General features: G+C 39.6%; 1 protein-coding gene across 3 annotated transcripts in view; it reads right to left on the reverse strand.

Annotated features, from left to right (window-relative positions):
* Positions 1-14,117, reverse strand: part of gria4b (glutamate receptor, ionotropic, AMPA 4b) — a 116,607-nt gene that overhangs the window by 10,689 nt on the left and 91,801 nt on the right. For 2 of the 3 annotated variants that reach the window (XM_032533306.1, XM_032533305.1), the window contains exons 12-13: positions 1,812-2,010; positions 400-647 (exon numbers count right to left, since the gene is read on the reverse strand). In XM_032533306.1, the coding sequence (XP_032389197.1) occupies positions 400-647; positions 1,812-2,010 (447 nt within the window). Of the gene's footprint in view, positions 1-148; positions 648-1,811; positions 2,011-14,117 lie in introns of all 3 variants that reach the window. The other variant, XR_004334612.1, reaches the window with a different exon arrangement.

Genomic DNA, 14,117 nt, shown 5'->3' on the forward strand with positions numbered 1-14,117 from the left:
ATATCTCTACTAATTACATCTGTATATAAAATGATGATTATCTAAAATGGCATTTTCTAAATAAGACATTTTCAGAAGTTTACTAGAGCGATGAGCATGCCATGCCAACATCTTTGCCCAAACAGCAAGCACAAGCACACATATTTACCTGGTGTGGAGGGCTGTGAAGAAAATAATATGAAATAACCCCTTCATGATCATGATGATCCCCACATGCATGCAACAAACAAAAATGACATAGAAGCCACTACTTCTGCCTTAAAACAAACATGTAAGCGCCCTCACCCACCCACACCGAGGAAAGTAACTGAGACAAATAAAGATACAAAAGGCGGCACACCAGGGAAGGTGGAATACCATAACAACACGTAGAACATATTGTTACACTATTCCACCCACCTTAACTGTGAACCCTTGGGTGTAGCTACTCCATAGCCTTTGGAGTCCAAGTTTCCTCCCACTTTCATTGTGTCGCATGGCTTGCGCTGTTCTGTGTACTCATTCATGGTGGACTCCAAGAGGAAGGCATATTTCCCTTTAGACTTGCGGACTCGTGCCACGCCCTCAGCCGTTGTCTTGGTGAAGACTGTGGGCTCGGCAGACTTCATGTAACCCCACATCTTCTCGTAGACTGCGATTTTTGACCGCTGTGGGGGGGTTGGAGGTTCACAGGTAGATGTGGTGTGAGAGAGTGAGGGAAGAGTGGAGAAAAGATATTTGCATACAACACCACATAGAGAAAAGATGGAGTTTCAGTACATAAGTTGGCATTACTGGTTTACTAACATATTTTTACTAAATACACGTCAAGGAACACCATGTAAAATCGTTCTTACCACAGCTAGAAAAACAATATTCTACATGTTGGGTATTCTATGGGTCAGTTCACACGGTGAATAAACACGTTTACCCACATATCCCAGTGGGATCTAGCCATGCACATCTGGTTTGATGTCATGATATTTTGTCTGCCTTCACCACAGTACAATGATGGAATGTAGAAAGTCAGCACTGACTTCAACACAGGACACATGTTGTTTTTGACATTTAATTTATCTTTTCCAAAACGTAGAGACCAAAGTCTTAATGTTGCACACTGTAACCAGGACTATATCACATGTGAATGTTAACACTTGCATTGCATAGTTTTATTTACATAACTAAATTATATTGCTACTATATTGTTATTATTGTGCTTTTGTCAACATTATCATCATCATTAAAATCATATTATATGCTTTATCATAGTGTTTGCTTCAATTCCTAATATACAGTATACTCTATATACACATAGTATTACTGTACAGTGTGTGTATATTGATGTATTTAGAACTTATTATTCATACATGGCTATCAGAATTGCACAGTTGTGCAAAGTTTTTGCACAATTCATTAAGTCTATTATCCACTATGTCTAAGGTATTGCAATGTGTATATATTGTATGCAGCTGTTATAATGCTACTTCTCTAAATTCATTAATAATGTCTGTTTTTAGTTTTGGATTACTTAATTCAAAGATAACTTGATCTGTTACCTCAAAGCCTGTCTCTGTGTGACTTTCCCCTCAAAGATCAATAAAGTTGTATCTAATCTAATCTTCTTACTTCTTCACCTTGTGAATAACGTCCTTCACTTGGAAAACCTTTGCCACTGAACTATGTCAAGGGCAGCGATTACTTTTCCTCTGAAATGTATTTCCCAAAATGAATGAGGATGGAATAATTGTAATTTCTGGTGTATAAAAGATGTGAGTACAGCATGAGTTCCCCCTACCTGTCTGAGAGTAGACCTTTAACCAACTCCAACTCACCCTGAAGAACTCTTTGGTCGAGCCAGAGTCCAAAGTGCCGTAGGCGATGTCTGTCTGCTTGGCCAGATCCTCGGCGCTCTCAATGGGAGAAACCATCCTCTCCACAGTGAGGAAAGCAGCCAGGTTAGCCGTGTAGGACGAGATGATGATGAGAGTGAAGAACCACCACACCCCTCCAACGATTCGTCCCGATAACGATCTTGAAGAGGAGGGAGGTGGAGGACAGAGGAAGAATAAAGTGGGGACAGTTTGGAAGGATTAGAAGGCAGAGGGGATAGAGGATGGACAAGATCAAAAAAAGAGGAAAGGAAGGAACCAAAGTAGGGTATTGCCAAAATGTAAGTCCAGGAAAATGTTTATAGGAGTGGTAAAATAAGAGTAAGGTGGAGAGGAGAAAGAGGGATCGGTGGGGTAAGATAGAAAGAGAGAAAACAGCCAGTCAGTGTTGGAAAATACAACAAGAGAGACATATACAAGGAATGAAATATGACTGAAGCATGGAGAGACAAGCCACCACTGTGGATACCAAGAATGCTGCTGTGCCACCACAAGGTGGCGCTCTAACAACACTCAAACCTTCCAGAGCTGTATTTACCCCTCATCAGCGTAGATTGCCTCACAAAAAAATCCCAACTGATTGTGTTTGTCCTCTTTCGATAAAGAAAAGACTGGCTACTCCTGCCCCTTACTCCCCACCCTCCCCTCGTTGTACATTGGTGGGATGAAAAGAGCTGCAGGTCCTGCATCCGGCGTGGCAGCGGCACTGTTCTTTTCATGTTTGTTCGCTCGGGGGAGACAGATAGCCCGTTGCTCAGGAGCAGCAGAAGGTTGTGAGGAGAATCTTAAACTATAAATGCTGCATTGAGGAGAACAAACAAGATCTCCCCTTGGTGCAAATCAAAAAGCAGAGGAGACAAAACCCTCAGGCCTCGTTGTCAGATGGAGAGAGAGAGAGAGAGAGAGAGAGAGCGAGAGAGAGCGAGAGAGAGAGAGAGAGAGAGAGAGAGAGAGAGAGAGAGATGGGGATATGAGAAGGGGAGGAGAGAGGCATCTGCAACAGTCAGTGTTTTCTTGGCTGGTCTTTCCACTGTGTCTCATTGCAATCTGGCCCTGGTCCATTGTTCCCAATATACATTGAGGGTTCTCAGTGTCTTGTAATCTCCATGCATGTGCACCGTTTACAAAAGGGTGGTAGCATCCTTCTTCTCAATTGAATCCACATACAGTACATAATATGACAGCCAAAAGAACCTGCATTACTAGTACTGCTAAAGAACCTTTTAAAAAACATTAAGGGTACTTTATTTGAACAAATAAGAGGGTTCTGCCAATACAGTCTCCCAAAGAAGCATCACTTGAACCACAGAATTGGTGCGGAAACCTCTGTTTTTTCGGTCTTTGCCGATGAAAGTGGCTGTAGCAGCTAAGGCGATTTCCAATAGAGAAAGTGCTGCAGTAGAGCATCTCCTCCACACACACACACACACACACACACACACACACACACACAGAGGAAGCTTTGCCCATGAAATAGACTTACTTGACGTATTAGCTCTGGATTTGAATACAAATGACTTTCCACTCTCTATTTTCCTTCTCCTTGAGACGATTGAGTATTTCTGTGGCTTTGGAGGACAGAACTAGAATTAGCACTGTAAAATAATGAGTAAAGGAGGGGGGGGGTGCACGATAAGATGCATGGATGAGTTCTATCCTCCCTCTTCTCTCTGCTGCTTTATTTCCTACCTGCCAAAATCCCTTCTTTCTCTCTATCACACAGTCTTTAGCTTTCTCTTTTTTTGCTTTTTTCTATGCAAGCAGTAGTGGATTGTGAGAGTGTAATAGTGGGACAAGAGGGAGTGTCTCTTTGCCCTCCCTCCATCCCTCTGTGCTGTGTGTTTGCTGGCGGATACCACTGACTTTGATGTGTGTGTGTGTGTGTGTGTGTGTGTGTGTGTGTGTGATGACACACTGCTGTGTCTTGAAGGGCCTGCAGGAAACAGAGGGGATGGGGGAAGGAGGAGGAGAGAAGCTTAGCGCTAGGAATTTGGGTTTTTTAGGCCACGACAGTGTTTTCTCTATTCACCTTGAATTAATGATGGTAATGTAAATGGATTCTAAAATATATAATAATAAATATCGAGCTGATCCAGCTGACACTGGGCGAGGGGTGGGGTGCACCCTGGACAGGTCGCCAGTCAATCACAGGGCTGACACACAGAGACAAACAACCGTTCACACCTACGGGATATTTAGTCGCCAATTAACCTAACCTCATCATTTCCATTCACCTCACACAAGATGTCTCATATCATTTCTGTGAGATAATTGTTTAACAAAGAGAGATTATTTAAGTTCCGGTTCAAAATTTGTCAAGTGATTACTCACGTATTGATATCAAATAGGTGTATTGTATTGTTATCTACTCCGTACCGTTTTATTGGGAGTTAATTGTCTTTTATTACAAAGTTTTTGTTTATTGACCAAAATCAATTTCCCTAAAACAAAAAACAAACACCCATCCTCTAAATATGTCATGTAAGGTTTTCTGTCATAATACCTTTACTCAATAAAGTGCAGGTGGTACTTATCTTGTGTTCAAGTTCATGACAATATAAAAAAAAAATAGACTTTTCTGTAAAAATTATGAAATCGTGTTTAGAATTGGGACATATTCACACTCCAAACCAGAGCTTGATTAAGTTCTACTTCAGAAATGCTTTATGTGCTTTCTGTAACATAAAAAAGAAAATAAATCCGACACTCACAACCTCTTCATGCCGTTATTCAATTTAATTTCCTTTATATTATCAAATCATGACAAGAGTTATCTCAAGACACTTTACAGAGTAGGTCTAGACCACACTCTATAATTTACAAAGACCCAACAATTCCAACAATACTGGCCAGCTGTGTGGAGACATGTTTCATGTGAACAAGTGTGTCTTTCAAGAAAGACTGTCTAAAACTGTAAACTGTTAACCCTATTATTAAATGATAGACAGCCGGCTTTTAACGCCACCTTTAAGGTGCCATGTTATTTCTACGACGCTCCATTGTGGATACCTCTCAATAATCCAAAAGATTTCCCTTTGGTCCTACAAAGAAAAGCTCTGCTCCAACATCCCATTGTTCCAACTACAAGCTTTTGAAGTTTACCTCCATTGTATATAAATGTTTATTAGACACCTTATTAAGGAATGCTAATTAATGTACCCTTATTGTAAAGTGTCACCCTAAGTAATTGTCCATCAAAAAACAAAAAAATTGAGATTAAAGAGAAACGAGATGTTGATGTCAGCGTTGTGTTCTCAGGCCTGAGGTTTATGATGAGGACTGAGACTAATTTGCAACACTAGCAATACATGTGCTTTTTAGAAATGGGAAGTAATGAAGTACAAATACTTCGTTATTGTACTCAAATAGATTTTTCAGATATTTTTACTTTACTTTATTATTTAATTTTGTGTCGACATTTTACTTTTACTCCTTACATTTTAACATGACTATAAGTTCTTTCTCCTTCATATATTTTACAAAATTGGCTCATTCCCTTAGTGTCAAAGAATTTCCGTGGAGTTACCGTTATTATTGTTCGCGTCATCCATACCAAATTCAATCTAATTGGATGGGACCATACGTTGCACTTGACACACCACTACAAGACGACTCGACAAATTCGGCAACATTCATTCGCCGCAAATCATTGCGGATTGATGGCGGTAACGTTGGCGATATGATTGAAAATGAAGAAAACAGAGATCCCAGAGATTTGGCTGACAAGCAGCAAGACATACCCAATCATCCTTGTCCTTATCTGAGAGAGATGTTTAAGATTGTAGACATCAAGAGTAGGGGTGGGAATCTCTGGGCACGTCACGATTTGATTCCGATTCTAAACCCATTATTGATGCATCTCGATGCAATTCTTTTCTGTGGAAGTCCCCTTCTCTCACAGTAATCAGAGGCCAGTCTGTTTAAAGGTGGAGAATCGGCTTCTTAGAACATGAAACATGAGGTAATCGATAGTAATGTGATAAAGTAGATGAACAGCCTTTTTTTGTGTTTTGCCTAATTATTTTATGCATGTCTTATTAAATCATGTGTAACTATACAAAACTTTTATTTTATTTTTTTCCTTTTGGACATTTTTGTGTTTTTTTTCTTCTGCACTCTTGCCTAAACTCTAAGTTGTTGTCCATTATCCCATCCTCTTTCAATCACTCTGATTTCTGATTTGTGCATGTCTGGAGACTTAAATAACTTTAAAAATCAACAAATTTTTTTTTTTAATAATCAATTACTAACTTATCAGAATCGAGCATCTAGAGAGAGTCGCAATGCATCTAAGAATTAATTTTTTTCCCCCACCCCTAATGAAGAATGGCTCCTGGCGAATGTGCTGCGTAACTCTAAAAGTATGGGGAACTTCTTAATTAATGTCTGTTTAGTAATTAATTTTCATCCTTTCTTTTCTTTCCAGAAGCCATATTTGAACACACACACACACACACACACACACACACACATACATGTAAATTCCTCTAAATGTTAAGGGGAAGATTAAAAAAGAGGAACTGGATCTGTGAATTCTCACAGAATCACAATTAGCATAAGCTACTTTTACTTTTATCTTTAAAGTACATTTCCAAGCCTGTACTTTGTAGTATTTTAAGTGTCTGTACTTCTACTTGAGTACGTGAAGTGAGTACTTTTGCCATCTCTGGTGCCTATCCAAGTGTTTTACTGCAATAAAAAAGCTCTGCAAAAAAAAGAGAAAAGAAATTCGAAAAAATCTTTCACTGCAGTTCAATGTTGGAAAAAACTTTGGGGAGAACTTGACTGTAATGATGTATGAGTTCAGTTCTCCCACGAGTGGTGAAAACAAGAAAACCAGACAGGGGAAGTATTAGAAGAAATAAAGTGGAAACAAAACAGAAATTGGCTCCGGTGTTGGGGGGAATGAGATTCTTCGCAGCAGTCCAGGAAGCCTCAGGGTGTAAAGGATACAAATGTAGAAAAAAGAAATAATAATTTCAGCAATTTTACAGCAATTAGTCATCACATTTCCCTTACTGGTTAACTCGCATAATACATTAATTTGTATTTATTAAATATGATAGGGGAGAGCCAGTGAGGCGGGCATGGTCTACATGTTTGTTAGGTGGCTTTTCTTCCCTCGTCTGCAACAATTCATGAATTCTCCACATGTAAATGAACAAAACAATGAACTGACAAGCTATCATCATACTTAAGGTGTTTCTGCTACCTTAAAATCTCAGCTAAACAATTTTATCTATTTATTGTCCTCACAAAGAAAGGACCTTTTCCTGATCAATGGTGTGTCCGATCCAACAGAACTTCTTTCAGATGGTCTGAATCTTACAGTTTTCACATATACCCAACATGACAGGGGATCTGTGTAAATGATAAATAAGACATCTAAAATAATTCCATTTGATGCAACTGTGTAGCCATATGGTTTGGGTTTAAATATTTCAGACAGCATATGTGTCATATAGCTTCAAAGAACTGATGGAACACGCGCAAACAGGATATACTCACAATGAACAGTATGTGATACTGTCATATTGAGTGGAGCAGTGTTTATATTCTCAGTCTGAAGCCACTAAAATATATTTAATGGGAAGATAATGCTCAGGAGGTCAAATGAAAATGTAAAGATAAAAAGAAAACATTAAGGCAAAGTAAATCTCATTTTAGGATTAAGTAGCGCAATATGGTTCACGTTAGGTTTGTGCCGATTGGCGATCAGATTGTATATCAATGATCGAAGGAATGATTGTTTTTTACCTACGTATTAAAGCGATTTTAACTACGATCAGAACTATAATTTTTAGAATCTGCACCCTACTGTTTAATTTCTGGTGGAGTGTTAAGTCTTCCCGCTGAGCCCTGTTAATTAGCACAAATGACGAGTGAATTTTAAATTTTACAAAGCAGTTTGGCATCTATTTTCCATGGATCTGACACCTGACGGGCTTTACTCCTTTTGTTCCATTTTGTTTCGTTTTTATCACTGTACGTTCAAACACAATTCCATGAGGCACAACAATCATATACAGGACGCATGAAATGGGGAACCCCAAATAAGCTACTAAAAGCTTGCTTTTTTCAAGCCAGTTATCCATCTTCCAGGCTTCCCCTTAGGTCATTCCGCACCAATCAACGTTACTGGGGACTAACAGCAGCTAACAATCAAGTTTTTGGTGGTGCAGCTTCACTTCCAACATGACAAATAGACAACAGTTATCACACTTACAGCTATCACATTTGGAATAGCTACATTTGACACACAGATCCACCGAGAGCCAGAGACTGAGAGCTGCTAAACTAAAGTAGCTAACATCGCTAACACCGTGTAAACAACTGTAGGATTAGCAAAAGGACATTGCTATTAATGGTTGAGTAAAATAGTAACTAAGTGGATAATTAGCCGCTATAATGAAGAATATGACAAAATAACTATGTCGAACGACCAAAGCAAGATGCTATCAATACAGAAGCACGTCAGCCAAGCAAGAGGCTGGACAGCCTAGCTGGTGTAGCCAGTTTCATTTAGGAAAATGAAAGCCGCTCCGCATATCCATAATACTGTATGTTATGTCCAAGTAACGTTACATTTTTTAGCCTGTCAGACTGGCGATCTTGCGCACCCACGACTGGATGATTTGAAAATATTACAGATTGCCCAAGCTAAGTTCACGTTCAGTATCAGTGGCCAGTGTGCAAGCCAAACTTATGTAATATGTCACACTTCCCTATTTTATTTCCTTTGATGGGAAGTAAAAAAGTGAAATAAAAAGCTGCTGTCAGAGATTATTTTGTACAGTGTGTGTGTGTAGGTTTTCCAGAGGATTTAAGGAATGTTTGTTGGTCAGAGAAAGAAATTGGGGTCAGAGAAAGAAACACAGCAACATTAAGTGGAGGAGGAGATGAAGTGAAATATGTTAAGACAGACAGGGGAGCTCTGACCTTGAGCAAAGCCTAAATAAATGAGGAGTTGCTAGTCCGCCCAGGGTGTTACCTGGGGCAAGTCCACACTATTTGACTTATTCATGGAAGACAAACTGTCACTCCACATCCCGCTCTCTGTTTTGACTTCCATTTTCTGTCCAAATCCTCCCTCACCACTTCAGCTGCAGCCCTGATATAATATTTACGACCTGGGTATCACTGTCAATTCTCAAATAACAACCAACACAAACAAATAAATGCATGCTTGTGAATAAAAAGGTACAAACCAAAGAAACTAATTCGGGACTGAAAACAGTATTTCTGCTAACAAAACAGAAACTGATGAAAGAAATGAAAAACGACGGCTGTGGAAATGTACATCGCCCTGAATTTAATGAGACAACAAGTAGACATGGAGTTTCGAGTAAAAGGATTCTTACTAAAATATGATCAAATATACAGTACACTGTTTGCATACAACTGGAATTGAAAAAAAATCTAAAGGCTGTGTCTCTCGTAAGTCTGTTTCACATAAAAGTAGTTTTTCTTCTGTAGTTAAAATAAACAAAGGAACCAGATCACCCTTCATCCTCCATCTTACTGATGTCTATCTTCCAGCTCAAATGGCAGCACTGGCTGCTGAGAAGGCCTTTAGGGTGAGGATATAGCATCAAAGATAACTTTCAGCCTGGATGATCTGAACCCATTGACCCTAGTGCATCATCTCTTAAAAGAAATCATATCTGTAGGATTTTCTCAAACATCTGAGATAACTCTCTCCGTTAGCTCAATATGATGCCTGCCAGCCTTGAAGAAAGGTTTCTTCTGTTTTACCCTAAGCGCATTCACATTTTAAAACACTTTTAATTTGTCCGGTCCACTCATTTTCCAACAGAGTATCCAATCTTGTGGATATCCTCATATCAAGCCATAAAAACATCATGGCTGCTGAACATTGTTTCTTATTGGTATTTTGATATTATTATTCTTAATTGTCTGATTTTATTTTATTACTGCAGTCCTGAAAGGTTTTCATCCTGGTCCAACCAAAAGTAAAGTAACTTTGTTTGGTGATACTTATTATTTTAAACCCATTTACATAGCATTCAAAGGTGTATATACACATTTGATGGATGGTCGTAAAACACTATAACATAGTTATTAGGTTTAAGTGTTTATAAATGCATTTGTCCAGAACTATAACTTCTGCTGTGATCAGCCATAAGTGGACACTGTTGTAAAAAACTGTTAGTAAATATTGTTTACTAACTAATGTTAGTTAGTAAACAATATAGTAAAACATTGATAATATAAAATATATCTTCATAGGAAGAGTTCCACTTGTTGCCAAATACTGTACATTAATAAACACTTGACAATGTCCTTATAGCTGCTACATCATAATGTGTTATACACATTTTCTTTACATGTTTGTATACTGCTTATGCATGCTAAATAGGTGGAAATAATGTATATTTTTAGGAGCCATGGCATCAAGCATGTTTTCCATACTACTTTTGTTTACCATATTAATGTAATCTGGTGTTGGGACCCTCCCAGTGTGTCGGGAGATAACATAGGGGTTGCAAGACGATTTCTAGAGCATGGAATGAGAAAAAAATTAAATTATGCTACTGGACATTAAATATATTTTCAGACTTTCCTCCAATTTTTGTTCTTTTCTTGTTAAATAGTGTTTAGTTTGACCTCTTAAGGCCTCTGTGGTAGGCACTTTACTTTTGGCATAATTGGGTAAAAATTCCATAATAATCGTTTGGCGTACTGTACATGAAAGTGGTCTGAGAGAAAACTAGACTTCTTTACCTCCTCTTTATTCGAGCTTTAGTAAATCTATCCACGGTGGACTTGGGTCATTCACAGGTCATTTCAGAGAGAGGGAGCGTTCCTATTGGCTGTTCTGAGCATGCATTGCCTGTGCGACAATGAGGGGAGAGCTGCAGGAAGAAGTCTCACTGTTCTTTAAATTAAGTTGTTTTTTGCATTCTATCCACTGCAGCTTAGTTGAAAAAATGCACTCATTGTATTAAGGGATCACAAGCAAAAAGAAGGTTAACCCAAGGCTACACAAATAAAAACTTCAGTGGCAACTTGGGATATTTGTCTTGCTACGGTTATGCTACTGTTACCACAATATCAAAGCAGGAGAAAGAAAATTGGCTCTTGACTTTGAAGCTATAGACCTCCACTGTACCTACAGATGCAATCAGAGTCTCGAGCAATGTCCTTAATTTGCAAGAAACACAAATTACGACAAACTGTGCAGTGTGAAGAAGGAAGAGAACTGCTGACATAAGCAATAGGCGACGCAGGAGACCGGCTGCGCGTCAGTGGGATAACAAAGCTTATTGGCATTGACTTAATAGAAAAATGGGAATCTTGCAGATAGACCAGTCATTTCTCCTTTTCAAAACACAGCTTTTGCCAGAAGGCTGCTTTCATACTTATACTGATATTGTCTAACTTGCGATACAGTGATGTGACATCCTGCAGTCTCAGAAGAAAATACCAGAATAACTTAAGTTGTATTCATCTGGGATTTGTAGTCAATTAAAAAGACTATCGTGTCACAATTTCATTTAAGCTCCCCTCTTCTCCTGTTACCACGGTGACATTACCAATGGAGAGCAGGGAATTAATCACTGAATTAATTATTATAGTCTGCCTTGAAGGAGCAGAAGGGGGTATTAACCCTTAGTAATAGAGAGTGAGAGAGAAGGAGGAGAAGACATTCTGTGCTATTTCAACCTCTGCCTCTCCTGTTGGACTGTTGTCATGAAATGAGTACAAATATGAAGAAAGGCAGAATTACACTTCTCTAAGAGATGCATTGCTGATAGATCCAGCTCTGATCCAATCTAGCTAGGCTTCTTCTGCCCAGTGGCTAGTCTTCATGACTCTCTTATCTGGTGGCTAATAAGCAGTGTTGGCAAGAAGTGAACTACATTTAATTGAACAAGTAGTTTAACTACATTTTGCAGTAGCTTGCCTGAGTTTAACTACATTTAAAAGAGAATACTTTTTTTTTTATTTCACCATTGCTTCTTTGCTATTTTTGACTTCCCTTAGACCAGCTACGCCCCTTTTTTCTTTCATCCTGACCACTGTGAAGGCTCGCCCATTGGCCAGGCAATGCATTCATCCAGCAGCCACTTTTGTTTGAGGCAGGTGGAGGTCTCAGCGGTAGTCCATGGCAGCTCACCTGTGAATGATATTTGGCTATGGTGAATGTATTATGTTTCAATTAGTCATAAGTAGGCCTATTGGTTATTGCTATGCATCAACAAATCAGAGAAGTTGCTGCATGCTATTTAAAATGTGATCTACCTGCAATATCCCCACCTAGACTCTAGTTTCTGAAAGTCAGGTGTCTGACTGATGAAAGATGAAATCTCAACTCTTTCCCACAAATAGTGAGGTATTTATTTTTGTTGGTTTTAATGACCTGTGAAAAGTGGGCACTTTTCGCTAAGAACTCAATACAGCGGCATTTGTTGCTGGGAAGATTTGTTGTCGTTAACTTCTTTCTAGTGTGAAGTAATTGGTAGCTTGCAAAGCTTCCCCAACACTGCTAATAATCTTTAGCGGTGGTTTTCCTCAAATTACAAGCCATTGTAGATCCAAAGGCTAATCTGGGTCTACAGCTAGATTATATCCCTTAGTTAAAACCTTATACCCGTTCAGATTAGCCTTTTTCTTTCAGTAAATTTCTGCAAGACAAGACAATAGACCTCAAGTAAGGACCTACTCGTTTGAACACATTGGAAAACAAAACAAAAAAAGAGTTTGTGAAAATCTTCTCCTTACTCCTGACTGAAACTTTTTTGAATGAGAATTACACAAAAGTAGAGCGAAACAGGTAGCCTTCTTTAACAATAGCCTCCCAAAAGGTTTCAGAGACTGTGTTGCATGCAGTCTGAGTTTCCGTTGTCCAGCCAGGCTCTATGGCCCTCGCCCCAAATTCGTCCCATTGACTTCTGCCCTTGTCACTCCCTCCACGCCGTCTAATCTCCCCTGCGTGAAGGGATTTGCATGTTGCCCTGTCAGGCTAAAATAGAGTGGAAGCGCTCCTGAGCTCCGGGGCTCTGTGCTGATGGATTGGGAGAGGCCCGTGGGATTAGCAGTGACAGAGGGAATGCAGCGGGGACCACAGTCAGAGACAGAGAGGTTTGAAATGTAACTTTTCATTTTTATGCCGACATTGTTGTGCAGCTTTTAAGTCCTTATCTGCAGTACACAGGCAGGGATGTGGCGGGCAGGGGTGGTTATGGTGGTGGGTGGGGGTGGTCTGTACACATGTGAACAAAGCAAGTGGACTCCTTAAATACATGTGCTTAATCACAGACACAGGCCCACTATAGTCTCCACTATAGGTTGCTTACGTGAGCCCAGGCTATAATGTACCTCGGGATCCTCCATCTTGTGTGTTTCTGTGTTCTCCTCTGGTGTGGGGGAGGCTGAAAGATACAGGCTGGTTTGGTCCTCTTTTCATCTCCTACAATCTTACCAACTCTACTACAGTACAAGATCCATAAGGGCTTAAAGCAGGAAAAAGACATAGGCTATAATATGAAAGACTTAAGATAACTATTTTTTAGCAGTCGCTTAAAATAACCCAAACAATCCATCCGCTGGAACTAAAAGGTTGATAAAGCCATTCAAACAGCTAAGAAAGGCTTTACAGGAAATGAGAAACCATTGAGAATTACAGGCTTTACCAGTCTAGGTTTGACCATAACAGTAGATGTCAGCAGAGACAATGCCAGGATGTGATGGCGGACAGAAAGCCTGATCTTTGAATGAAAAACAAAGATGACCAGCCCTTAAAGGCTGAACAGGAACATAGCTAGACACTTAATTGTACAAGCTCCAATTTCTCCACCCTTCCACCAAAGTACGCCATGCATATTAGACACCAGTCTGGTGATCTGAAGCCCAAGGGATTCTGGGCTTGTATCTCGTAATTTGGACAAAGGGAAGAGAAGTCACAGACATGGTAAAAGAAGACACTTTATCTCAATGAATCACACAGGTTTCATACTATGGAGCAGACAGTGGCTCTCCAGAATTATGATCGCTAATGTAACTGGAGCTCACATACACAGACATGAGACACACAAGTGCGACGCCACAACTGCCGAAGCTGACAGATGCAGAGACAACCTAATTCCCTTACAAGCAGACAACATCGTTTATGCAAGACAGTGAAGAGCATACGGCTGGAGAAGAGAGAGAGAGAGAGAGAGAGAGAAAGAAAGAGATAATCAATACAGGTAGACACACTCTCTCTCACTCACACACACACACACA

Source organism: Etheostoma spectabile, chromosome 13 (genome assembly GCF_008692095.1).
Source record: "Etheostoma spectabile isolate EspeVRDwgs_2016 chromosome 13, UIUC_Espe_1.0, whole genome shotgun sequence".
Lineage (NCBI taxonomy): Eukaryota > Metazoa > Chordata > Actinopteri > Perciformes > Percidae > Etheostoma > Etheostoma spectabile.